General features: G+C 37.0%; 3 protein-coding genes across 6 annotated transcripts; 1 reads left to right on the forward strand and 2 right to left on the reverse strand.

Moving 5' to 3' along the window:
* The first annotated feature begins 9 nt into the window (after positions 1–9).
* Positions 10–4,386, forward strand: gcl (germ cell-less). 2 transcript variants are annotated; one of them, XR_004235818.2, is made up of 9 exons: positions 10–368; positions 560–683; positions 1,100–1,196; positions 1,264–1,633; positions 1,699–1,968; positions 2,239–2,457; positions 2,542–2,632; positions 2,704–2,907; positions 3,396–4,386. XR_004235818.2 is itself a non-coding variant. In XM_031985583.2 (8 exons), the coding sequence occupies exons 1-8, from the start codon at positions 223–225 to the stop codon at positions 2,833–2,835; spliced, it is 1,449 nt and encodes a 482-aa protein (XP_031841443.1). In that variant the 3' UTR covers positions 2,836–4,386. The 2 variants fall into 2 exon arrangements, 1 of the variants encoding a protein (XP_031841443.1); XM_031985583.2 differs by having other exon boundaries at positions 223–368; positions 2,704–4,386.
* Positions 4,387–4,947: 561 nt separating this feature from the next.
* Positions 4,948–19,772, reverse strand: LOC116430940 (UPAR/Ly6 domain-containing protein crok). Of its 2 annotated transcripts, XR_012998705.1 has the most exons (4): positions 19,347–19,772; positions 10,261–10,422; positions 6,259–8,942; positions 4,948–6,195 (listed from the first exon to the last, which is right to left on the reverse strand). XR_012998705.1 is itself a non-coding variant. In XM_031985691.2 (3 exons), the coding sequence occupies exons 1-3, from the start codon at positions 19,414–19,416 to the stop codon at positions 8,671–8,673; spliced, it is 504 nt and encodes a 167-aa protein (XP_031841551.1). In that variant the 5' UTR covers positions 19,417–19,772; the 3' UTR covers positions 4,948–8,670. The 2 variants fall into 2 exon arrangements, 1 of the variants encoding a protein (XP_031841551.1); XM_031985691.2 differs by having other exon boundaries at positions 4,948–8,942.
* Positions 19,773–21,179: 1,407 nt separating this feature from the next.
* Positions 21,180–25,425, reverse strand: LOC116430976 (uncharacterized). 2 transcript variants are annotated; one of them, XM_031985798.2, is made up of 10 exons: positions 25,088–25,425; positions 24,784–24,978; positions 24,518–24,690; positions 24,164–24,442; positions 23,885–24,080; positions 23,549–23,803; positions 23,221–23,451; positions 22,770–23,123; positions 22,510–22,673; positions 21,180–22,399 (listed from the first exon to the last, which is right to left on the reverse strand). In XM_031985798.2, exons 1-10 carry the CDS (start codon positions 25,412–25,414, stop codon positions 22,222–22,224), a joined length of 2,352 nt encoding a protein of 783 aa, XP_031841658.1. In that variant the 5' UTR covers positions 25,415–25,425; the 3' UTR covers positions 21,180–22,221. The 2 variants fall into 2 exon arrangements, with proteins under 2 accessions (XP_031841658.1, XP_031841657.1); XM_031985797.2 differs by having other exon boundaries at positions 24,518–24,978.
* Between the last annotated feature and the right edge of the window lie 85 nt (positions 25,426–25,510).

The raw sequence follows: 25,510 nt of genomic DNA on the forward strand, positions 1-25,510 counted from the left end.
GTCATATGTTTACATGTTTTATATATTCCATGTAGGCGTTAGGTACATATGCTGAAGATTTCTACAGGGCCACTTACATGTGAAACCGTCTTCTGTGTACACTGAACATAGTGGCGAGCCTTTTACGGTTCTCCGTGTTAAAAGACAATGTCGAGAATTCTTGGATATTCATTGAGGTTCGAATTTGAAATTTCCTATATGTATTAAAGAGGCCACAGCAAAATGGGAAGTTACGCGAGTAGAATTGCATCTATGTCAAACAATGCCGTGCATTCAATGTACCGAGGTCGTAAACGAAAGTGCATCGAGGAGGATGACTTTGATTCTGAATCAGATTACATCGATCGCACGTTGCAAACGCCGAAAAAGTATGTCCACAACAATGTAAAAATTAGTTAATTCTTTCCACGGTGACTTTACGCAACGTACCGCCGCCTATTCAACGTTTACATCACCGAGAAAAATAACATGCATTGATAACAACACATTATCAATATGTTTCTATTTATATATATTTTTTTATATATTGTTATCATTAATTCATTTTGTACATTTTTAGAAGAAAATTGTTGACAACAGCACAATACATATATAAAACTTTATTTCAAGAAGAAAAAGGCAGTGATATAACTGTGCTCATGTTGGGCAAAGCATGGAGATTACATAAAGTTTATATTAGTCAGGTAAAATCATTGGGTCAATGCTTTCTTTGTATATAATGCTATTCAACGAGTCACGTTGTTATCAGGACTGGTGATTGCTTTGGAATTCAATTCATTCAGATATGTAATGTTTTATTATATTTTGTTTGAGTTCTTATATGTAAATATTTATACGTATTTAATTTATTAGATTTCTGTATTCTCTTTTGTGATTTTGTATTGCTTCTATCATATTTACATTTAATTCTCTTACTTGTTAATATTTCTTTAATATAAAAAGAAATAAGAATTTATATACATAGATTACATATTTTTATATTTAAACAAGGACAATATTATGTGTCATTCAAAACTATTTAACCCTAGTAGCAACATGTTTCAGTGAATTTTATAATTTTTTTTACAGTATATATGTATAAAATATGTTTTCCTTTTAGAGTCCCTATTTTGCGAGTATGTTTTCAGGATCTTGGAGAGAAGCAAATGAGACAGTTATTAATGTAGAAATTGCTGATCCTAACATCACATTGGATTGTAAATAACTTCCATTATTCATAAAAATAATAGATGCTCATTCGTTTCTAATTTAAAATATTTTCAGCCCTTTTGACAGTCTTTGGTTCCTTTTATCAGGATGAAGTTAGTTTGGAACCAAAAGATGTGATATCAATTTTGGCTACTTCCACCTTATTCCAGTTGCAAGGGTTAATCGACCAATGCACAGACATCATGGTGGAAACAACAAATATAAAGACTGTTGTTCCTTATTATAATGCTGCTGTATCGTATGGTGTCCCAATGGTGAAAGCAGCAGCAAAACGGTGGTTAGAAGTTAATCTTTTGGGATATGGTTGGCTGCATCCGACTTTTTTAAAAGAGATCACGCCAGATTTAATGGCAGAGTTAATTGCTAGTCCCGACTTAATTGCTATGCAAACTGAATTTTGCATATATATGATGTTAAGAGTATGGTAAGTACAAAAATTCATCAATTTCCCAAATACATTTTTTTATGTTAAAATAAGCTGTGTTTTAGGCTCTTTGTCCATGTGCACAATAAAGAAGAAACGCTTCAAATCGATGAATACTTTAGAAATCATAAATGGACGCAACCATTTCTTACAACAGAGGAAGGTCAAAAATTTGCGGCACCTTTCAAAGCACTAAGAATGAAATACCTTTTATTACATGACCAGGATGTTAAAATTTTGTACAGTGATAATTTAATACCACATGAATGGTTACACAATGCATACAAGGAACAATGGTTACATTTACTGAGAATAGACGCAAATAAAGATCAAGGGTAAGTTGAGAAATCTATACACTTTCTAAATGTATCCCTGATCTTAGGTCGATGGACATAGTAATGAGTGTCGAATATGTGCCTTCTTTTTTCTCCCCTTCCTTTTTACATCCAGCTTTGTGAGCAAAATAGTCACTATGAACAACCTACTCTCATACTTGTCGACCTACTTTAGGTACATATGGAAACTATTTTACAAGTAAAAGCGTGACAAAATAGTAATTGAGGAGGGAAGATGCTCTGATAATACTTCTTTTTTTAATATTGTAGACCAAAACAGATGAGCGAAGAGGAATTTGCGCGTGAATGTTTTCGTTGTGGAAGATGTATAGAAAAAGTTGGCGAGCATATTTGGAGATGGACAGCATTTCATTTTGGGTTAAATTTGGTCGTATGTTTGGATAGCACCAGTTTGAGAATTAAAAGAAATCACAGACTGGACACAGATCATATTAAAGCTAATCATAGCAAGCACAATATAATCCTAAAGTGAGTACACTTAAAAATTTATCTAAAGTGAGAGTTTATTTCTTAATACTTATATTATAAATTTAATAAATGCGTGTTTAACAGAGTAAGTTTAATTTCATTGGATGAACAACGCCAAGAAAAACACATTCAGAGTTCTGGTATGCTTAGGTTATTACTTCATAAGAATGAAGAAGTAAGTAGCTTAATCGAGTTCTCTTTAATATATTAGAATTTCAATAAAATAAAATTTATTTATTCTTATAGAAACAAGTGATGTCTTTGGATAAAGAACTTACTTATCCGTTGTATATATCGGTCAACATGCAAGTGGTGACACCGTTTGTATCTGCGGAAAAGGAGAAATCAGCCGATATAGCTATATTTTCAGATACTTAGCATTCTGAAAGATAGCTAAACCCCGACGAATGTACGCTTGTTTCAGATACTAATTCAGCTGTTTAACTACGAGTAAGCATTTATGAGTAATGTTCATTCTGGACAATTTCAGAATACACTTTATATAAATTTTGTTATTTGACCCACATAACGTTTACATTATGAAGACATCACTTTTTTATTAAAATGTCTATAAACTGGAGATCTAGTCGACTGAATACAATCGCGGCGTTAGTACGAAACAAATTTTGCTTGTTCTATCAGTACTTTTGGATAAGTGCAAATCTAGAGACTTATTTTTTATAACGTAAATTCGACTCATTCTATTAATAGAATTACATAAATATTATTTTAAAAATTGATAACTTACCGGTAATACATATGAAATATGAGATAAGGTAAGAAAAAAGTATCATATTTTGATGTTGAGCAAAAAGAGAGATCTATAAAGCAGTTTAATTTCTATCCAAACTCAGCTTTAGAAAACAAGTGTTATACGAAACACCGCAGTATTAAAGACATTTATTTTCACTGTCATTTATGCATTTAAATATTTATAGTGCAATGAAAATGCTGATAATCAATTACTTTGTGAATCTGCAACCGACAAATTTCATACTTTTGCATTAAAGAAGGATATATGTGATTATAAAAGTGAATTCATAGACACACTGATTGAGTGATTCTGTGTCTTCCGGCCAGCCATCGAAATGTCGACCTTCGTGCCTTGTGAATATTGATCGTAAAAGAACATGTAAGCAAGATCTTTTACCACTGAATAGCGTCAGTTTTTATATGGTATTTTTAATTTTCGAAACATTTATTATACGATTACATTTTCAAACGAGTAACGCGCAAAACACGTTCCTTCGATTCCGCAGCCGATATATTCTATATGGTGCTATCATTCGATAAGTAAATAATTTTTCGTTTCACTTACTAAATAGGAGCTATAGTATAAGAATTTACTCCACTTAGTGATTAAGTCTTTCTACATTTAATGAACGCTCTTAATTTCAAATTAACTTCTTAATAGAGGTATATAATGCGTTATATATAACACCTGTCGTATTGTCATTTAGTTTTTACCTTTAGCATAGATTTTCATAATAGGTGTCTTCAGTAATGAATATATAGCACAGTAATGCTTTAACCTGTTTTTTTATATCTCAGAAAAGCTATAAAGAATAACTGATAGTAAGAAAGAATTTTGTAACATCGAAATTTGTAATGTTCTTAGAGATGAACATTAATTTAATACACGAAACAAATATTGTTTTAGTAAGGTAACTGTTAAAGCATTGAATTTTCGTTATCATTATCCAGAAACCTCGGATTATTTTCTACTGACACTTTAATGAATGTGCACTTTACATGCAAATGTATCATACGATAATCTACTTCTGTGATCTGGCGGGAAAAAATTGTAGACCAAGCACGAATAAATCAGCAAGGTTAAAGAACTTCAACATATTACTATGTTAATTCCATTAAATAATAAGTTGAATAAACAGCTTTTTACATACTGAATAAACAACTAATAATTACTAATATCTTGGAGCTCGAGTTTAAATTTATCCCTTTTTTAAATTTTATTTTGACTTTGTTTTCAGTAACCATTTAACACTTTATTGACAGAATATTTTCTGTACATAGTGATCGATGTGTACAGTTTAATATTAATATATCAGAGAATACCTGACATATTTTGCTAATCAAACATAACATGTACACATGTCATACTGAAAAGTATGTCAAACCGATGGTGTAGGACGAATGGAATTATAATACTTCTCCATTTCTTCCCCTCCCCTCTCGCTCACTCACTCCCCCCCCCCCCTGTCTCTTTTACTTTTGTTCTTTCTTTCCGTCTCACTCTTTCTTCTTCTCTCGCTCTCATTCGATATGCTTGAATAGGGGGCAGTGTGGCCAAGTAAGTTTTGTTTTATTGATGTGATTGTGGGCGAACGATATGTACGAAGCGAGTATCGGGAGAACTGAACTGCCGCGGACCTTGTGTACGAAATAGGAATTCCAATGGAACGGTTCCGTTACATTCCGCTGCCTATGATCCATTACGGGTACGTCAGAAGGAAAATTAAACGTTCAAAAGAGGGTGTCGTTATCGTTTAATTTTTATTTGTTAGACGTCACATTTTCTATGGTCATCGTGGATCACGGTACATCGACAGGACAGCGACAAAAGAATTCATGGATTTTTGTCTTCTATGGACGCATTACGATTTATTGTTATTATTTTTATTTTTTTTATTTCGGTGGGACAATTTTACTTACGCTCGAAATATACCACGGTAAAGGGAGAAAAATTAGGTATACTCGAAAACGATAAATGACTTCCCTTGTGATCAGAATGGATCGCGTTACGTAAACATAATAATCAAACTGCGGATGTTTATGCAAATGTATATTTTCATCGGCTAAATTGTGGGAATTGGAATGGTTTCGTTCATTCTATACAAGGCTATTAGATTACAGATAAAATGAAAACCATGTTATATAATTTCATTACATTTTGTACTATATTGATCTCTCGTCGAATGAGTATGCCGTGCATGCATAAAATCCGCAGTTCGATGATAATATGTAATTCAGGATGCATTCTTTTATTTTTTTATAACTTTTAAAAATGAATCACTTTTCTTGTTTTCGTTTACTCTTTAGAACGAAGTGCCGGGATGTGAAGCATAGCGAGATTCGTAACACTGGCTCTGACCGGTTAACATCTTTTTGTCCTTACTTATGAATAAATTAACTCGAAACAGAGTTCTCTAATCTTACGAATCGGCTTAAACGTTACGTACAGACGAGCAACTAGAATAGTTACATTTTTATGCCACGTTTATCTGATGTTCGACAAGCGAAAATAAGGAAGTTCAACTCTTGAAAGATCGCTAGGCATTTTCGGGATATATTACATATTTTTTTACCATCTAAAACAGCCAGACGATCAACTAAACTAATTGAGCGGAACATAACGAAATTCTTTTCTCTTCGACTACCCTTCGTCTTTTTAATCTGTCTTTCATTTGTTCCCTATCCGTTGTTTCAAATTTATCACTTGAACAGAACAATGCACATTTGAACCTTTTAATTCATGGATACTTGTGAAATTCTAATTCCGGTTATTTTTACGTATGTTAATCCACAGTCATAGTTGTGACGTAGAAATACATTATTTGTTCAGGTTAAACGTAAGTTCGAACAATTTATAAATTAAAAATTTAATACAATTTAGTGCGTTTTCACATAGCTTTACGCTGGGGCTTTTATTATCATAGTACGTTCCAGTTTGGCGGGAATCCGTGGCAGGATTGCGTTGACGCCAACTTAGTTTTTAACCTAAACAAGTAAATCATCGTGAAAATAATTTTGCCTGTAATTTATATATTATATAATACTTGCCGAAAAGGAGAATAAGTTGTAAGTGAATCCGTGAATTATATACGGGTGTCAACGTGTACTCAAGTCACAACGGATAGGGAGAAAGAGAATTCGAGGTGAGTGTACGATTTACATTTTCCTGCGAACACCACGCTTTTGAAGCAAGCCGCGTGACGCGTGCAACTGTCAACTGGAACTTGTGTATCAAAAACATGCGAGTCAGTGGTTGTGAGGATTTCAAACTCCGTGCTTGTTCGTATGCTCTCATCCGCAGTCTGAGGTGAGTCGAAATTGCAGTTGTAATAAAAAAGAAACACCAAGCTTGGTTGTCCAGTCGTTTTTTTTTCTTTATATCTTTTCTTTTTTTAACGACAATCACAACTAATAATCAGTATTCGTAACACATTAACCATCGCAACAATATGTAATATCAATCCAGTATTATTATTAAAGTGGGATACAAACAAACTTCGTTAGTTTAGAACATAAGATCCGATGTTCGAGAAATTATTGCATTTTAAAATTCACAGTTTTCAAAGTATAGAGATGTGGAATATTTTCGTACTTAAAAGCACAGACTCGCGTGAAAGGGCCGATATCTTGTTTTCCAACAATTGTTCAACTATGATACTATTAACCAACAAAAGAAGAATAACAATGATAACAGTAACGATGTTAATGATAACAATAGGTTAATAGTCCAGACAGTAGTAGTAGTAGTAGTAGTAGTAGTAGTAGTAGTAGTAGTAGTAGTAGTAGTAGTAGCAGTAGTAGTAGTAGTAGTAGTAGTAATAGTAGTAGTAGTAGTAATAGTGTCGCAGTACTAGTGTAACAGTGGCGGCGAAACGACACGGTGACACAGCGGCAGCGGCGATTAATTTAGGTACTGCGGTGAGACATGTGTTTGTTTCATTTTTGTTGTTGTTGTTGATGTTGTTGTTGTCAATAAGCATTCTACGTTATCCTCTACTTTTTCCATCGACGATTCTATATCTTCGTTACGATTCCAGTGTACGTTTTTTCATCTTTTCTTTTTCTTTTGTCTTTAATTTCTTCAGTTCGGCTACGTTTGAAGTAGTTAGCAACATTTTACTTCTCGAGCGAACTATTCGTAAGATTTTCTTGTTTTAGCGTTTCTCCCGCGCGTGTTCTGTACTTGCCATTATGCACGTGTACCAAGCACTCGGGCATGCGCACGCATTCATAGGAACGATCAGCTGAGCACTCTCCCGCGCACACATGCAACACACGTCCACCACGCATACACACGCATACACACGCATACACACACCCACACAGAAAACACACGGAACACGTAATTTCTCATTCGCGAGCCTTCACTACCCTCTATCGTTTACGTACAGCATTTTATTGCAAAAATCAGCGGAACACGGGTCGCGATCGTAATGGCGGGATCGTCGTTCCTCTGTTCGTTTTCCTTCGTTCGTCAACGAAATGCAAAATATAGACGTCTCGACGATATGTTTCCTGTCAATCACTGCGCGCATCCCTCTAAAAAGCTCGTTGCGACACCATGCATTCACGAAAACGACCCGACGTTACTTCTCTAAAAATAAGCTGTAATATCCTTCTTGCGTGCAATTCCATTTCTGCTTCTTCCCAATAAAATATAATATATATATATTTGTTTCTCTGTTTTCTCTCTCTTTCAGCAGTAGCGTACAAACATGCGAACGTATTCGCGATGCCGCTACTATATATATTTATTTATTTATTTATTCCTTAAATCCTTTGAGATTTAATTCTCGACATATTTCAATTTATTTACTTTCTACGCTTATACGAGAGACGACGGTGGCTTTCACGCGGAGGCCGTATTCGTGTGTGTTTCACTTTTATTTATTTATTTAATTTTACCTTTGAATCTCCCGCTTGAATTTACCTCAGGGAAGCGTACTATTTGATGTACGATCTCGCGTATCTCTGGCAGTTTGTATCACCGTTACAACTACTTTTTTTTTTGTAATTCAACTATAAGTATTCCTTGTTTCTTCATTTTTTCTTCTTTTTTGTGAATCGTTCGAGTCCCGGATCTAGTGTGTTCGTTATATTGTGCTCTTTCGCTCTCTTTCTCACATTCCCTTTTTCTCCTTCGCAATTGAAAGCGTCTCTTTTAGAAAAATAAGAGCGACAATGGTGACCGTAATTGTAGCCAACTAGTTGACGATCTTGTATCTCCCCTGTTTTACCGACAATCGGTACGGGTCGAATAAGAACAAAAGAATTCCTTTTCCCGGTACGACGAAACTAAAATTCTCCGCGTTTGATTCGTCGATTCCCGGGCGACGAGCGTCAATTCGAAGGAACAGAAATCGGAGGGGAACGAGTTGGCCTGGATCTGAACGGTCGCTATTGAATCGTTGATTCGGTTTAGGCGTCGTGTATTTTGTCCGCTAGTGGCCAAGGATCATTTTAGGCTATGGAGAAGTACGGCGAAGTTAAGGTGGGTATCGCGAGCGGGTACGCAAGTAGCAGACTCGGCAATGCCAGGACAACCGTGAACAGAGACGTCAACGGCAGTAAGAAGGACGGCGTACGGCTTTCTGCCGAGTTGCAAAGATCACCGGTGCATGAGCAATAATGCGCCTGAACGTCGTGGGTACCCGATCTCTTCATGCAAGCAGCATTGTCCCTCTCGTCCGTGATGTATCCGCATCCTCTGACTACCCTGATCTTGCCGTACACTGAAAACACACAATAATTAGATTCATTATGTAGACAAAGTATACACATACCCTTCCTAAAAAATTTGGGACTGCTTATTCTTGTGCTAAGACCGTCATGCTTAACATTTTGGTTTTGCCGATATTGAAGACTGTACAAGTTTAAGTTAAAAAGCAAATTACCAAACATTAAATATTTTCATTTAACAGACGAATTAAATTACTTAATTAGAAAAAGGTAATAATGAGTTTGCAGCACAAGTTACTTTCAACTTGTTAGAAGTCCTGCACTTTTTGTATAGATGGCGTAGTTACACTGTGACAAGTGATAGTAATCACGAGCATTTTTTAAGCGATTAGGCATTTTTATAATTATTTTCTAAAGTTATTATTTGCAACTATTATGACGTCCCATATAATATTATGAAAATGTAGAACCACGATTAAATGTCAGTGAACAAGTCAGAAATGTATTAAAATAATTATTTTGTATAGTTATCAAACTATATTCAAACAAATATCTATTGATTTCAAATCTTAAAAATGATTTTCTGCCAACAAGGACTTGCATAGTATAAGTATATCATACTTTCTATGCATGCGAAGATTTATCAAGATTAGTAATTTTTTGGTTGAGCGAGTTTCCTTGTAACACTTCAATTGAACGCGGCTGTGGCGATCCTCGGAGCGGATGCGGTTGTTAAAGACCACCTGCGCAAATTCCTCAAAGACCTATCCCAACGGATAGGAGGTGGAGATTGCGACGGGAATTATGCAAGCACAGTTTGAGGAAATTACGCGCGGCACCGTGTATTCCGGTTAATATTGTCGGGAGGTTAAAGGGCACTGTTACATGTATACTTTTTCCTATCTTGGCGTTTGGGGTGGTCAGAGTTTTTAGGGCTACGAGGATACCGCAATGCAGACAACTGAGACAGCTGGCTATCCCAGGATTAATCTTTGAATTATTGATGTTATGAAAGTGCAGACAGAGGAGAAACTTTCACTGTTCTGTACCATTCTTTTTTCATCACAATAAACAATATTTTTAACTTGAACATTAACATTTTTTTAATGTAATAGCATTATTTCATGTGATTTTGACATAATTATGAATTAGACAAGTGCATAATACATTACAACGCTTTGCTTTGTAATGCATAATACATTACAACGCTTTGCTTTGTAATGCATAATACATTACAACATTTTGCGTTATTAGCTACGTATATAAGATATGAATTATGTTAGACATGTCGTCTCGTTTCAAGGATATTTGCAAATCAGATATTTGTTTAAATATAATGTAAGATGATTTTAAGTAAACTGCGTTAAGTACCTTTTTGACTGATCTTCCTGCAAATAGAGGGTTCCATGTGCTTCATATGCTCCAGCCGTGGTTGGATACTGCAGTTCACGCTCCCAAGAGTGTACGGATCGAATGGATCGCCACATCTTGGATCGTATTCGCTGTTGCATTGATAACATACTATTGCTTCACCTGGAAAACAACTTCACGTCAATTATTGCAATCTTCGAAAAACTATTCATTAAATCAATGGATGCGAATGTTTCTAATGGAGAGTTCACGCCTCATAGGTCTGTATATTCAATGAAACGTGTATCTTACGCCACATTAACCTTACGAGGAATGTACGGAACTTATGATATAACCTATACTTAACTGACAGCTTAATTTCGATATAAACTGTACTTAACGATAATATAAAGACCAAGTACTAAGATCATGATCATGATCTTGTTATTTGCATGTAAGATAATGACTCAGGTAGGTCCCTGAGGTACCCCTATTAAGGTATTCATGAATGCTAGGTGTTCTTCGTTTGTGTCTTCTTTTTTTAATACGATCTACAACTGGATGGGAACCTAAAATATCTAAATCGTGAGAATTTTATTCGTCTTCTAGTCTTTGCCAAATTTTTAATTTTGTTTTCATAGGTTCTAAAGTGCTTAATAGATAAGGCGGCCTTGTATTAAGTGTGCCAGACTTGACACACGATCTAATCCTAACCTGACGCTACAATTCCAGCCTAAACTCTAACATAACCGTAATCCGTCTTCACGGGCTCAATCTAAGCTGTCACTTAACCATGTTGCAAATCCGCCATTGTCTGAACCTTGCCAAAGTGTTGTAGATTTGTTAGCAGCAGTGTATGCATTTCAGCCTGGATAAATATCAACGAAAACAATAGGAGAGAAAGTAGGCTTCGCGAAGGAGGAAGGAACTTGAAAGAAACAGGAACCATCTTATAGCGACATATCACGAAACGCCGGGCTACTCTATTGATTAGGATAGGTTAGGTCAGGACTTCGAGGAACCGCCGGATCCACGTTATAAACCGTAGCTCCTTGTGTACTACCCTTGTCGCGTGCTGCAATTCTCTGAAAAGTGGGCCACTAATATGCACGTGCTTGTTGCTAACTACGTGTGCAATTAGTCTGTTGCTGTTGGTTATTAGTTTTGATATACACGCGGATAGGAGATGGTCCGGGGCGACTGATAGTTTCATCGTGAAATTTCGTTATCATTATTATCCCCCGGACAGTTAATCGAGTTTCAGTGGATTACGAAAAAGAAAATTGAATCGTCCATCGAATCCGGATCAAAATTATTTTCATCTTAAAATTTGAAAAATCGTGAAATACGGAATTTGTTCGTTACATTACCTAGTAAATTCGATTTAAATATTTGTACAGGATCCGTTGCGCGTCAGTTCAATAGTCCGTATGACTTATCAAAGAATAAGCATTAATGGACCGTTGTTAAATTATCACAAGTAGAAACGTATAGATACGCGAGTCGAGTGTGGCTCAAGTGCACGTGCACCCGATGAACTTTTAAACTCGAACACCCCAACAACGATGCTCCAAGCAGACGAATATTCCACGTTATTAATTTATTTTCAAAATACATGCTTTAAGTTAATGAATTATCCCCAGGCAATGTACATTATTAGAAATCCTATCAAAATCTTCAGCAAAAGAGAGGACCCGATCCAATATTATCTTGCACAAAAAAGAAATAAAAGGGAGGATCATTGATCAACAACGAAAGCAATAATATCTTAAAATGTCTATTTTATTTAATAAATTAACATTTTCATTAATTATCGAACATTGTCGTGTTCTTCTTGTTAACCACAAAAAAATGTTAAAGGGAAAATATTAAATGTATTCTAATAAATGTTTTTTATATTTAATATTATCTAAAAAATCTTTTTTAAAAAATAACTATAAATTAACGTAAATTGACGGTCGAGGAATGTGAGTTCATTCGACGAATGGTGAAAATTCAATCTTTTTTAAGCGAACATTCGGTTGATTCAATTATCGGTGAGTTCGTTTCACGGTCCGTCTGCCGGGGTGCCGGTGATTGGCTACGGCCCTGCCGCGTTGTGGCGTCACGACGCAACCCCATTCAACCCTCCCAGCGGGTTTGGTTACGGCACCAGCTGATATCGAGCAGGAAGACCCCGACCAATGCGCGCGATGACCTACTGATACATTCACGGTAAAATAGAGCTGCGCATATATAGGTGAGCAACGCGGCGCGGTGCCTTGCGACGCGTGCATTTTCCAAAACGCGTCTGCAAATTGTCCGCCAATATTTGCCGTGCAACTGTTTGCCGATATTTCATTGCAAACGGACCTGCACGGCTCCCGTGAAATGATTTAGGAGACCCGCCACCTCTATCCCCGGTACCACTGATTACGTAAGCACCACGACAACTCTTCGAAAGTTCAGCTTCGACATCATTGATTTTTTAATTCTCCAAAAATGGCTCCGGCACCATTGATTTTCTAACACTTATAAATTGTCGATCGGTAAAATATGCAAATGGTTTGTTCTGTTACTTTATACCGCCGGGGAAAGCCTTCAAACCCTAGATGGATTAAAACTAATTGTATTAGACGCGTAAAGAGATTAAGTTTGATGTCCTGAACACGCAGAAACTGCTCGTAAGTAGAATAAGCGTTTGATGTTCAACAGAGAGTTTGAATGTTTCTGTTGGCGATTAAAAATTCCACGAAGATTTCCAGTTTAACAATAATAAGAGTAACTTAAATTGTCAGTTGTATTAATAACAAGAAAACGAATACGTATAGGGTAACCATAGCTCAAAATTTGATTTGAAGACAAGTATAAGTGCTGTGGAGAAGTTAAAATATAAGTACTTTATAAATTATAAATAACACGTTAGTAACGTTATTTGCAATAGTGAAAGAGAAGCTGTTTAACAAGATATAATACGTGTTTTGATGCGGGTAGTCGAATGTTTGGTTTCCCAGCAGAATGCGGAGCGTAAATTGTATCGACTCAGGGTTCCTTTACTGGCTTCCCTTCCTTGGATTCGCTGAAAGCGGAGCGCGCACGAAAATATAGTGGGGGTGGACGGCTCGACACCCTGACCTTGGACAAGTTCTGCAGGGCGTTCCGACAGCCGCCCCTCCGTTCCCGTAGCTTCCGCAACGTTAATCATTCACGCAGGGACAACTGGCTGCGAAACAAACGCAGGAAATAACGAACGCCATAATCAATTCGTCATTGCTGATGAATCATTCATATGGATCGAGAAACATTATTCACGGTACATCGACTGCAATTCATCCTCGATGTTCTATTTTTCTGACACCATCATTCAGTCGGAACTAAACCGCCAATTTTCACGTAAATTCACACTTTCACAGTGAACAATTATGGACAATTTAGGCGCCGATAGATTAAGTAGGTTAAAAACAATCCTGAAATGCAGAGAATGATGCTTTAAGGTCGCCTACTATTGTTACGTAACAACTAACGTCATTCGTATTGCGCGAGGCCAATTTTTGTTCACCAGGTAGTTTAACCACCGAATCCTTCGTTTCAATTATTTATCAACAGATTCATTGATCGGAGCCTATGAAACCAGTAGCAGTTATGAAACGTCTATGACACGATGATCCGTGCGACCCAGTCAAGGAAGCATGAACACTTAGCAAGACGATGGGCGTTAACATTAGAACTACTACATGAGTCACAATGACCCTGATGTCTTCTTCTATAGTAACTGAAAAGGTAACGACACTCCTTTAAGAAATGATTAAAGAAGCTGATCAGTACCGAAACTGACATATAAGGCAATAGAAGTCTTGATAAAAACACATTTATAGTTTTTATAAAAAAATTTGAAAAAGTTAGTATAACCCTTTTACTGCGACATTCGGATACATACGAATCGGTATATTTTATTAAATTTATATTTAAATTTGGAAGAAAAATAATGTAATTTATATGACACGCAGTCATATGTATCAATGAAAAAGACATAAAATATTAAAAGTATGAACTTCTAATCTTTTATCGGTTTATGACATATTTAGAATAGTAATTAATCTGTTAGTACAGTGAAAGGGTTAAGTGATTGGTAGTCCTAGCGTTAAAGAGGACGGATCGAAGCGGCTGGCCGGCTGGTCAGCTGATGCGCCTTTGTACCGGTGTTTCGACGAACGGTGGTACGAAAACATTGATCAGGACGAGCGTACCGTTGTCGAAGGCAGTTCTCAATGACGTCTGGTAACCGGCGCGGCGCGAGACGTTCAATCAGCGGTAAATAGGACGAACCAGCTATGCCGCGGCAGACGGCGGCACAGGAGGAGTCGCGTGAGGAACCGAGGCGAGGGCTGCGTGACATTGCGGATCCTTATGTAATCGACGGAGAACCGGGGAACGAAGGGACCGGGCCAAGCTCGTTCGTTCTCGTTGACACGGATACGCCACCGATAAGGGGAACGTCCTCGAAGACCATTCCACCGCGATCCCATGACCCCCTTCATCCCCTAATTTCGCTCGAGAAATTAAATTTCGACCTCTCAACACCTCACGCCCCATTTCGACGACCTTTCCGTTTTTCAAAGTGCCTGCACCTAAGTACACACGAAAAAATAGGTACACGTAGTTAACGGTAATTAATTTCGGCGTTAATGAGTTGACCCTTAGCCCAGCACTGTCTAACATACCCTTCGAAGTTGGAAAACCTAACTCCAGACTCCATTATCGCTGATTACTGCTCTGCTTCTATCATAGTTGATTGTCGGATATAGGGAACTACTGGATTGTTGTAAGTTTAGGGAGAAAGATTATTCCTGAGGTCTTCCTGTACTACATAAGACACAATGATAGTTAACGATGAAAGATCACTGAATTCGTATTGGATTCATTGAAAATAAGCTTCCATAGAGTATTATATGGAAAAGAAGTACCCGAGTACAAGTAAATGGTGATATCGTGTTAGAGCCTAACAAAGATTTTAAATAGCACAGGATATTCCTGGATTTCTGAAAACCATCGACATTTAAGTGGATCCCCAGTGACCAATCTGGCGGTTAACATTATTAGGCCGCCGCTTCATGCTTCGAAGATATTTGATGTTAAAGGTATTTCCGGGCTGCTAACTTTTCGGTTAGCTGTGGGCGCAGGGTTGACAGGACAGATTGTTAAAATGGTGTAAAATAAAAAACAAGGTTCGTATATTTTCGGTACAAGTGTAGATGATGTTTTTAGAGAAAATAATTTGGACTGTCGTTTATTACAAGATTAATCAAATTCTGAAGTTAAAGTCTCTACGAGTGAATACTTCATGGGCTACAGTGTGAAAAGGAAATGGATACTGGTGGCGTCCGTACTTTTATTGTTGCTCAACGACGGGGACATCCATCGAGATTTCCTTTTCTACCGAATAAAGCTTCCGGTGTTCTCGACAATGATAGGTGCCATCGGCGAGAAGCGTTTTCCAATGCATTTGCCCGCGTTCTTGTCATAGATGGATCACCGACCAAATATTACGTACTTCTCGGGGCTTGTTTCACGATTCAAACGTTTTACACTCCAAAACGACGATTATAAAATATTTACAAACCGAATTTAACCGAGAAATAAAATATTTACAGCCCCTCATGTTGTTTTCGCTTGAACGCAAACTCATTGTTCTTAGTAGAATTGTGGCTCAGGGGCCATACACGATTCAACAGTGTCGCTTTGAGGTTGCAGGAAACAATGTACTTCAGCCTCGTACCTAATTCACCAACTTGTAACGAAGTTCGATGAAGTTGGATGCTGTTTAATTTGACAAACGGTACTGTGGTATATGGTATGTGGCTTGAAATATTTTGCGATCTTTGTATTATAAAGGAACCGGTCAATCCAAAAGAATACAATTTAATTGCAAAACTTCTATGAAATTTGGTCCGAATGATGTGCGCGGTTTTTATAAAAAAATCGCTGTGCTCGATTCCTTAGAAACAAGTTTCAGTAGACATTTCTAGAATCCTGAAAAAGATGTATTTTGTGAAGGCGGAAAACGTGGATTGCTTGAAAACGCTTGCCATTAGAGTAAATAGATTATTTTATTTATTTTTTTCATGCGAAATGTGGCTTAAAGAAATTTAAATAAATGGCGGGAAGTTGGAGAGGTTGGTGGAGTGCAGAGCAGCGACGCAGATTTTATTAAAAATTCGTCGATAAGGCAAGGTTAACACGAGAAACGTCCCCTTGGTCACGGTACCACGCGGTGCAGGGAGAATAGAATTCGGTGAAGGAGAGTACGAGAGAATGTAACGGGAGGGAGGGGAGAAAGTGGGTCGCTCGATAACCCTCGCGGGGGCCAGGTTCTACGAACCAAAAATTCTAAATTTCAACAAACTGCGCCGACTGATCCCGATCAATCCTATTAAAATGGCCAGCTTCTTGTTCGCGAAAAGGTCCCTCAATGCTTTATTCTCCACTTCGTGCTACGACGTACGTGAAACGCGAACGTGGGTCATTTTGCTTAGTCGAATTGATCCTTTAAAGTCACTCGTTAACGATTGCCACTGCACGCATCGCTTACATCACTTTCGTATTTGCTACGTTTTGGTTCCTTGATCTGTGGGAGATTGACGGATGCTCTTGTCTAATTGAACGGTAGATAAGAATGTTCCCCATTGTTTCATAACCTCCCCGTTGCTTGTTTTAACGCGACGATTGTAATCACTTTGAAAGAATTCGAGATAAAGGAATACAGTCTTTATGGAATCTCGATAATATTGTACCATTTCGTATTGCCACGGTGCTTTAAGCTGCGACAAGAGATTCATTTTAAGAATAAATTTTTGTAGCTTCACTTTTCAAAAGTATGGTTTTGCTAATCTTTACTCTATATGTTTTAATATCATTTCGCTATAGGATTATAAAAAGTGTCTCGGAAATATAGTATTCTCTATTCGATTCCAGTGAATTGATTCGACGATCGATCGATTTCGATGTTCGTTTGAAACAGTCGCTACTGTTCCAAGGTAGTTGCTGTATAATTTTTATTTTCAAACTCTCATCGACTGTTTTTCATTTGAATATAGAATCAAGATTTCTAAATGGGAATGTCGAGTAGGTAGTAACGGATCTGCTTACGAAAGCTCTCTTCTGGAGCGGCTTTAAGATCTCTCCAGGCTTTTCTCGACGATGTATTTTTTGCTGTTTTTTTTCGTCCGCACACAGTACCGTTAGCATCAGTACGCTTCGCGCCTTATTGCTGTACAAAAGGTTACGTAAATATGGGAGCATCGCTCGAGGAATTCTCTTTGGAAGATAGAGACAGAGAGCTTTGTACGAAACAGCCCCAAATACCGTCAGTTTTTTCGCGTGACAGAACATTGGCCAACAACTTCCGTCGACCCGTTTCCTTTCTGTGCGATTTACTTTTCTAATGAGATTCAATTTAGAAATTAAGTACACCCGGTTCCATGCAAGCATTGGGGAAGTACCACAAGTGCTAACGTCGTACGAGTTCGCCGACTAGCATCTGGAACACAGTAATCCTCCACGGGACAGGATCCAATGCAGCGTCCAGTCCCGAGGCTAATTGCCCTCGTTCCCTATCATTCCGTTGTTATCCAAGTCGCCATCGAACGGAATTATTGATTGCTCGTCGTCGGTTAAGTTTTAGAGATTAAAAAACAGCCAACCGGGATTAGCGCGCAAAAACGAATTAGGTTCGGTTAACGCTATATATCCCTAAGGTACTTTAAAGTATCATTTCTATCGAAATAATTCTATGAATTAAATATACTTAAATTTGAATTAATTTAATTTAAAGTACCTCCATTTTTATTCGTTATAATCATCTATTACCATCATCGTAATTATCTAATCAGGAATATTTATATTTAATTCATATGTTATTTAAGCAATCTTGATAGTCTCTTTCTTTACATTCTTTGTAAACGTTTCCAGAAAACGGTTAAATTTCAAAATATATAGCCATTAACTTATCTTGTTTTATTTTTGTCATATCCGTTTATGATAAGATAAAGCGGAGGTGATTTGAAACCGGAAGGAGACTAAGTACTCGAGCCACGCAGGGTCCAATCGCGTACCTTTTATGTAACCTAAAATCAATATCGTCTCCGTTTCGACATTATCTCGCGACTTCTGGTTCATGAAAGAAATCCCAACCGATTTTTCAGTGGACGACGTTTGGGACATTCACGAACGCGTGGAAAAGCGACGGAGCATCGGATCACGTTCCCTGTCGTTCTATAGATACGCTTGGTTTTCTCGTCACTACCGCATTGCGCTGCAACGCGCGCGGCTCTTTCGAAAAGTCAATTGTCCTGTTCGATTGTTCTCCGATAACGACCGTTTTTCCCTTGGCTTTGCCTCGATCGACGACTACACTTTTCGCTTGATTGGGTCATTTCGCTCGAATGTTACGAAACGTCGCGGGCACGTTATCGGAAAGCTCTTTGGTCTGTTTTCCATGTAAAAGGGTAAGTACATTTCCATGAGAACAACGGAAGAACGTTTCTCCGGCTAACCGCCGATTTGCATGTAATCCGCGTTTGTACTTATTCGATGAGAATTCGGTATTCGACATTCAAAGTTGAATGTGATACAGATTCTCATTTCCGACTTATTCGCATGCGCCCTAGGGTTATAAAAATCGCGACGGGGATTGTAGCGTGAAGAAACCCGTAGATCGATCGTAATTCAGCGTAGATCGGAAACTGGGTCGCTAAAGTAGGACAAGACATTTCGTCCCGCGAATCACTATTTTATTAGGATGATACGATCGGTGATTTACAAAGACAAGAAATTTTGCAATGCCGCGTATTAAGCTTTTAGACTACGAAAATCTAACGGTAGATACACTTTTGGGTCCAACAGTCGTTTTCTAGATCTCCATATCGTGTCTTGACATACGTTTACTCACTAAGCTATACAATTTTCATACGAGATCATACAAATTTTATTGAGCATCCTAATGTACGTTCAAGTACATATACGTACATATTACATGTCTACAGCTCTAAATGAAATTTTGAATTATACAATAAGAGCATCATTCGAGTTAAGATACACGATTGAAATGGATATTCTAGTTCTCCACTCACCGTGATGGACAGACGACAGCAAGACCACAAGGATAAGGGTGACGATCGGCGCAAGACGGTTTCCAATCATGATCACAATTACCGGACCATGTGTTTCAGGTAATCACGTTGCAGTCAGTCACTTCGGACGTGTTGCCTCCACCCTCGCTGCATGGAAAGCTCGCACGCAATCAGCGGGCCCCGATCGGTCGGTCAGTTCCCGTGTCACGGACCCACGAGTATCGAAGCTTTCGTACAGATTATCGACGAAGATGAATGGATATTTTTCTCGATGGCAGTGCTCGGTCGACGATCAGAGAGGTAGAGTAAGTCTTCCCCGTTTCCCACGTCCGAAATGACTGAACGAACGCAACGGGACCTTCCTCTTTCTCGCGTGGTGGACCGTGCGTGATCACGGACGCGTCGCGTCTGACGAGCACCCGACGAGTTTCCGTTGGCTATGCGGCAGATCTGCCCCCTCTGGTTTTTCCATGCGCTTTGCGCCCGCCCGCCGTTCACCACCGTACCCCCGCCACGGCTACAGAGCCAATTTTCGTTATCAAGGTATCCTGATTTTCGCTGTTGTTGCTCTTTTACTCCCAGGCCATTTCAATCGCCACGTACTTGAAAACATTGATAACTTTTTCTTTTTTTGACTGGCACGCTGCTGATTCCAAAACCGACATTTCGATCGCGTACAACTATCGTAAGACATGTCAGACTCGAATCTGTTTTGCACTTTTTAATTTTCAAAAGTTTCGTTTTTTTTTAGCTACAGAAATTTCGAGAATATTTTGAAAAATTTTAGTTACCATTTTTATTCCCTTTGGAATTGGTTCAGTGCATTGTTGGGTCTCCGTTCTTTTCGTAGGAGATAAAGTTGAAAATTATGTAATAGCTTCAACGATTGCCGATACTAGTGACTGTAATTTTCTGCGCAGATTCGAATGGATGTGTACCAAAAGCTGCATTTGCATTTGAGATGTGCGATGCATGAAGATGAGACATATTACGACTACAAATTTTAGAAGTGCCAGTGGTAATAGTCGGTCATAGCCAGCTCGCATTCAGTAGTAAATGTTCGATATGGTCAGACGTACGAGTAAAACGAGTGATTACTTTATTGCATTACTCATTGCAAATTGAAGTGTGAGAAATATATTTAGTGCTACCATTTGTTAATGAATTTATTTATTATTTCTCTCATAAAATAATAGGAATTAACTCATTATTATAAACCACAATTTCTCATTTTCAACACAATACTTGTTCAACAGATACTTATGACGCCATCTATGAGAAACATTTTCTACTGTTTCCTAGTTTCCACGCCGCCATTAAATAGAATCAGCTAATGTATCGCAGCAGTTTAACGGTGTCGGTATTTTAGAACAATAGACGGAAAAATACATTGCATGCAGTCATAGACGAAGTAATAAGAAAATTACATCAAGCAAAATGATCCAAGTTGACCACTTAGTAAATATGGTAAACGGTTAAGATATGTAGGTACGCGTCTTTCAATAATTTTTTATTCTAATTCCTACCACGTAGAGCGTTGCCATGCAAAACCAGTCTAAGTCAATATGACAGGGCATGATACGAAAATGGTAAGGGGGTCTTAGTACCCCTGAGAGCGTGGACAAAATTTTACTTTGAATGTGTATCCCATATCTCGTCTGTGGCATAGATTGTGCATACCTTAATGCACAATTAAAATGTTTGTATGATTCCATTAATCACTCAAAAAAAGATAGTTTTTTTCTAAATTAGTTAGATTAACAGTTTGTATAAATCAATTTTAAGAGTGCGTTTTGATTTCGCGATAAAAATTTATTTAATAAGCGTACAAAGTTTCTTCTTGACATTCATTTTTTATTGTAAATACACTATATATAAAATAAAATAATAATGACAATGTACAGCGCAATTATACACTTGCTCATGATTAATTTCTAGGTTTCTATACATGAAGACAACTCAAGTATTATAAAACAAAAGTTATAAGTATTTTTTTAAATTTCCTGAATTTCTTTAAAAAAAAAGGAATGTCTGGCAATGTTACTAACAAGTAAAAATATAACAGATATGATTTCACAAAACTATTTTCTATCGAGATATACAGTATCTATCATGATATTTATTTCTCAACGGCAATTATAAACTGATTTGACTAAATGTTTATGTGACGCCATGACATGATACTTAAACAGGCACGTTCAGTATAAGTACTAATCCTATTCCAGTCTCCTATAATAAATGATACTAAAATTTTCTTAAAAAGTATATCTCGTTCAACACAAACTATATTTATTTACGAATTACTATATATATATAATATATTTATATATTTTTTCGCTTTTCTCGAAATAGAACTACAAAACATTATTTAAGGCCAATTATTTGTTCAGGAACTAGTATGCCAGATTAGAAAACGATACAGCTTCAGCACGAAACCGACAAGTGCTGTATAGGGTTGGTCACTAAATCAGTCTACTTAATATATAATCATTGCCAGTATAAATAGTAGTAAAACATGCATAACGTAGCGGCAATAATTTCATTGTAAATTTTACGCCGCTGTTTACCACGAAATTAGTGGGACATTACAAGTAGACAAAATTAGTGGTCTACCCTGTATACTGAATTGTTCCAAAAAAGTGAATGGTGCAATTAGTTTTAATATTTATTAACATAACGAATCAATTTTTTATACTAACAAAGTTAATCACGTCTTTGTAAGTTCTTAAATTTAAAAATTAATTGCATCGGTCACTTCGTAAGAATCATCTTGTATATATCTTGTACATAAACATGAAAATTGCTTCCAACACGAAGTACAGTTTATGATACAAGAATCGTTTGGCATTTTAGAACTAATAGTAACTCATACAATTCAATTCTCATGTTCGTCAGGATGATCTGCTTTAATATGATGCGTAAACGTATACTGAGTCGTGAATCGCTTTTTACAATATGGACACTGATACGGCATTAGTGGGTGCGCAGATCTTAAATGTGCAACGGCTAATTCCCGTAGGACGAATGGAGATTGACACACTCCGCACCGATATCTAGGAAAACAACAACATATTTTAATACTTCAATAACTCAACAACTTGTGAGGACTGATTTCATGTATCCGAAACAAAATAAAAAAGAAAAAATTAATTTTAAATCTTACCCGCCAGTTGTTCTAATAAGTGTTCGTTTAATAGGAGGCGGCGCACTCTCTTCATTAATTTCCACTTTCGGTTCAATAGGCACTGAATATTCCAATGACGTTTCAGGACTTAATTTTGGCATAGGTTCATCCTCTGATTCCACTTGCACTTCATCTTTTTGTACCTATCCGACAAAACGAGAATTTTAAAGAATATTATTATAATGCAAAAGTAATATTATATAAATTTGAATTCACTTTAGAAACTTCGTAAAACCTACCGCTGTGTGCGACCCTTCCGTATGTGTTTTCATATGAGAGTTCTTCGATTGAGCACTACTGAAAGTTGCATTACATTTAGTACATTTGAATCTTTTACTAGTACCCAATGATGCTGTTGATCTTTGCAACGATTTCGGGGAGACTCCCTTTTTACCATAAAAAGCTTCTGTCGTGCATTGATGCGTTAACAGAGTCACTTCTTTGAAAAATATTTTATTACACTTTGAACAGTGATATGTTTTGTCGACAATATGTGTCTTCTGATGCGTTTTGTATGCACTCTTATCGACAAATGATTTTTTACATACTGAACATACGTACATTGGTATGGATTCATTGCGTTTATGAGACATCTATTGTTAAAAAAAGAATGCATGAATGTATCTAAAAGTTTTTATCGTTATACTATACCAATACATAAGTAAAAATAAGAAAATAAAAAATGTATACCTCGTGTCTAAATAACTGCCACTTCTCCTTGAAGGACTTTTTACATATATGACAAGTAAAGTTTTTGCAAGTATAGTTATCCGAGTGCGTTTGTAAATGCGTTAACATTGTAGTATGGTCACTGAACCACTCCAAACAAATACCGCATCTGGCTACGTTTTTAAGTGAATTAGGGGTACTTCTTTTTGAAGGTGGTCCATCATGATTTGTAACATTTCTCTTTTCCATCATCTAAAAATTATTACATTGAACAAGTACATTTCAGAAAAATTCTATATTATATTACGTTCTTTTTAAGTAATGCTGAAATACACAAATATATTTGTACCTCTGAGTATGTTCTGCTTCTTGCTCGAGTCCTAGCTTCCCGTGCCTCTCTGGCTTCTCTTTCAGCGTTCAATGCTTCTTCTTGTTCTACACTAGCCATGACAGGGGACATTGTAGGCTGTTGACTGTGTTCGCTCATTCTATGTGCTGCTAAACGTATGAAAAGTCCGAACGATCGTCCGCATATATCACATTTGTGTCTTTTAGGTTCATGAGTACGCATATGATTCGACAATGCACTTTGTTGAGTACAGACCTGTATATAGAATGCAAAACTTTAAGTAAATTAATTAAATTTGATACTTCTTTACTATGAATTTCTCAAATTTTTTTTTACCTTCCCGCATGTAGGACATGTAAGTGATTTAGTGGCTTCTACAAAGTGCTCTTTCCTCACTTCTTTTGGAGGTTCCTCAGCTTTTATAATTGTAACTACTTGTTGATCTGCAATTTGTGACACCTTCACTGGTGTATAATTACTAGTTTCATGTAATTGAGTATGATTTTGATAAGCTTCTATGCTCGGGAAAAATCTAGAGAATATTAAGAACGATTAAATATAAAAAACTGAAACTTATTATAATTTGTAACCTGTTAGAATTTACTATAGTACTACCTATTGCATAATGAGCACCACGTATTGGTCCCAATATCGATTGCTTCCCCTAAATGATCACGTAACCTATGTTGTTTCAACATTTCCCAGCTTACAAACTGTCTCTCGCATTGATCACAATCTTTAAGACTTTTATCAAAATCTAATGTCACTTTTAGATGACTAGTGGCTTCATGTTTAGCTAAATCTTCAACTAATTCAAAACATGCTGTGCACTTTCTACAAGTATATTTTCTTGGGCAATGTAATTGCATGTGTGTCATTAAGCTCTCCTTTGTTCTGTAAAATGTAAAACCTATAGAAAACCTATAGAATTGTCGCAATCGATATTTCATATAATTAGTATTAACTTACTTGTAATAACTATTACAAGGAGCACACCACCACTTAGAAGATAACTTTGCTTTTGAATTTAATTCTTTCCTATCGTTCATTGTTAAACTACCCATTAGTACTTGCTCCAAAATACTTGTTCTCTTCTCTTCCTTGTTCACCTGTATTTCTTCTCGTGAATCGATATTCTCTTCCTTCAACAAATTTCTATTATCTTCCGCTATTAAATCTGGCTTACACAATTTATTCTCTACACTGATGACATTTTGTGATTCATAAATACTAACATCAGTTCCTAAAATTGGATCTGCATTTACTTCTTTGATTTCTACTTCACAGGGTAGTTCAGGTAAAGACTCAATACAAGTATTCGAATGTTCTTGATTAATGTCTATGGGCGTTGATGGATTCTCAACTGGCAGTGAGGCTGGCAAAGGTACTAAAGGTGGTGGTGCTCTGGCCTTCTCGCTCCATAAATGTGCCTAACGGATAATAAGAAAATAGATGAACTATGATATCAATTTTCAATGTGACTTACAACAAATTGGTTCGCATAATACTCAACACATTGAACAATTGAGGAATAAATACCTGACAAGGGTCTGGTGAGTTCTTGATTGCATCTAAGTAAATCTGAACAGACTCTACATCCTTGTATGACAACAACTTTGCATGCATACTTTTGTAAACGCTCAGACAGTACTCTCTAAACTCGTAAACGTCGTCTAGCCTGGCAGCACAGAACTGACATATTTGCTTTGGCAGTGGATCGGTTTTGTATACTACAACAGGCAAGCAAGCTCGCAGCTTTTGCGCGACTTTTCGTTGCACACCTTCATTACCGAAAATTGACAGCATCTCGTTCCTCTCCTCTGAGCACAATCTGCAAACATTCTCCCACTTGTTGGGCACAGCCATTGTAAACAATGATTTAGTATTTAGTGTAGAACTTAGTGCTTTTTGCGTTGACCAATTAATCGTCGATAAGAACGACTGTACAGCGATAGATGATAC

Source organism: Nomia melanderi, chromosome 5 (assembly GCF_051020985.1).
Source record: "Nomia melanderi isolate GNS246 chromosome 5, iyNomMela1, whole genome shotgun sequence".
Classification (NCBI taxonomy): Eukaryota; Metazoa; Arthropoda; class Insecta; order Hymenoptera; family Halictidae; genus Nomia; species Nomia melanderi.

What these genes read in the sequence shown, in the direction of transcription:
- gcl (XM_031985583.2), top strand. Translation starts at nt 223, where the DNA reads ATGGGAAGTTACGCGAGTAGAATTGCATCTATGTCAAACAATGCCGTG. An exon ending in ACGTTGCAAACGCCGAAAAA is followed by an intron (nt 369 to 559) that starts GTATGTCCACAA and finishes GTACATTTTTAG; the next exon opens with AAGAAAATTGTTGACAACAG. An exon ending in ATAAAGTTTATATTAGTCAG is followed by an intron (nt 684 to 1,099) that starts GTAAAATCATTG and finishes TTTTCCTTTTAG; the next exon opens with AGTCCCTATTTTGCGAGTAT.
- LOC116430940 (XM_031985691.2), bottom strand. Translation starts at nt 19,416, where the DNA reads ATGATTGGAAACCGTCTTGCGCCGATCGTCACCCTTATCCTTGTGGTC. An exon ending in GCTGTCGTCTGTCCATCACG is followed by an intron (nt 10,423 to 19,346) that starts GTGAGTGGAGAA and finishes GTTGTTTTCCAG; the next exon opens with GTGAAGCAATAGTATGTTAT. An exon ending in CAGGAAGATCAGTCAAAAAG is followed by an intron (nt 8,943 to 10,260) that starts GTACTTAACGCA and finishes GTGTGTTTTCAG; the next exon opens with TGTACGGCAAGATCAGGGTA.
- LOC116430976 (XM_031985797.2), bottom strand. Translation starts at nt 25,414, where the DNA reads ATGGCTGTGCCCAACAAGTGGGAGAATGTTTGCAGATTGTGCTCAGAG. An exon ending in CCTTGTAATAGTTATTACAA is followed by an intron (nt 24,443 to 24,517) that starts GTAAGTTAATAC and finishes TACATTTTACAG; the next exon opens with AACAAAGGAGAGCTTAATGA. An exon ending in TGGTGCTCATTATGCAATAG is followed by an intron (nt 24,081 to 24,163) that starts GTAGTACTATAG and finishes AATATTCTCTAG; the next exon opens with ATTTTTCCCGAGCATAGAAG.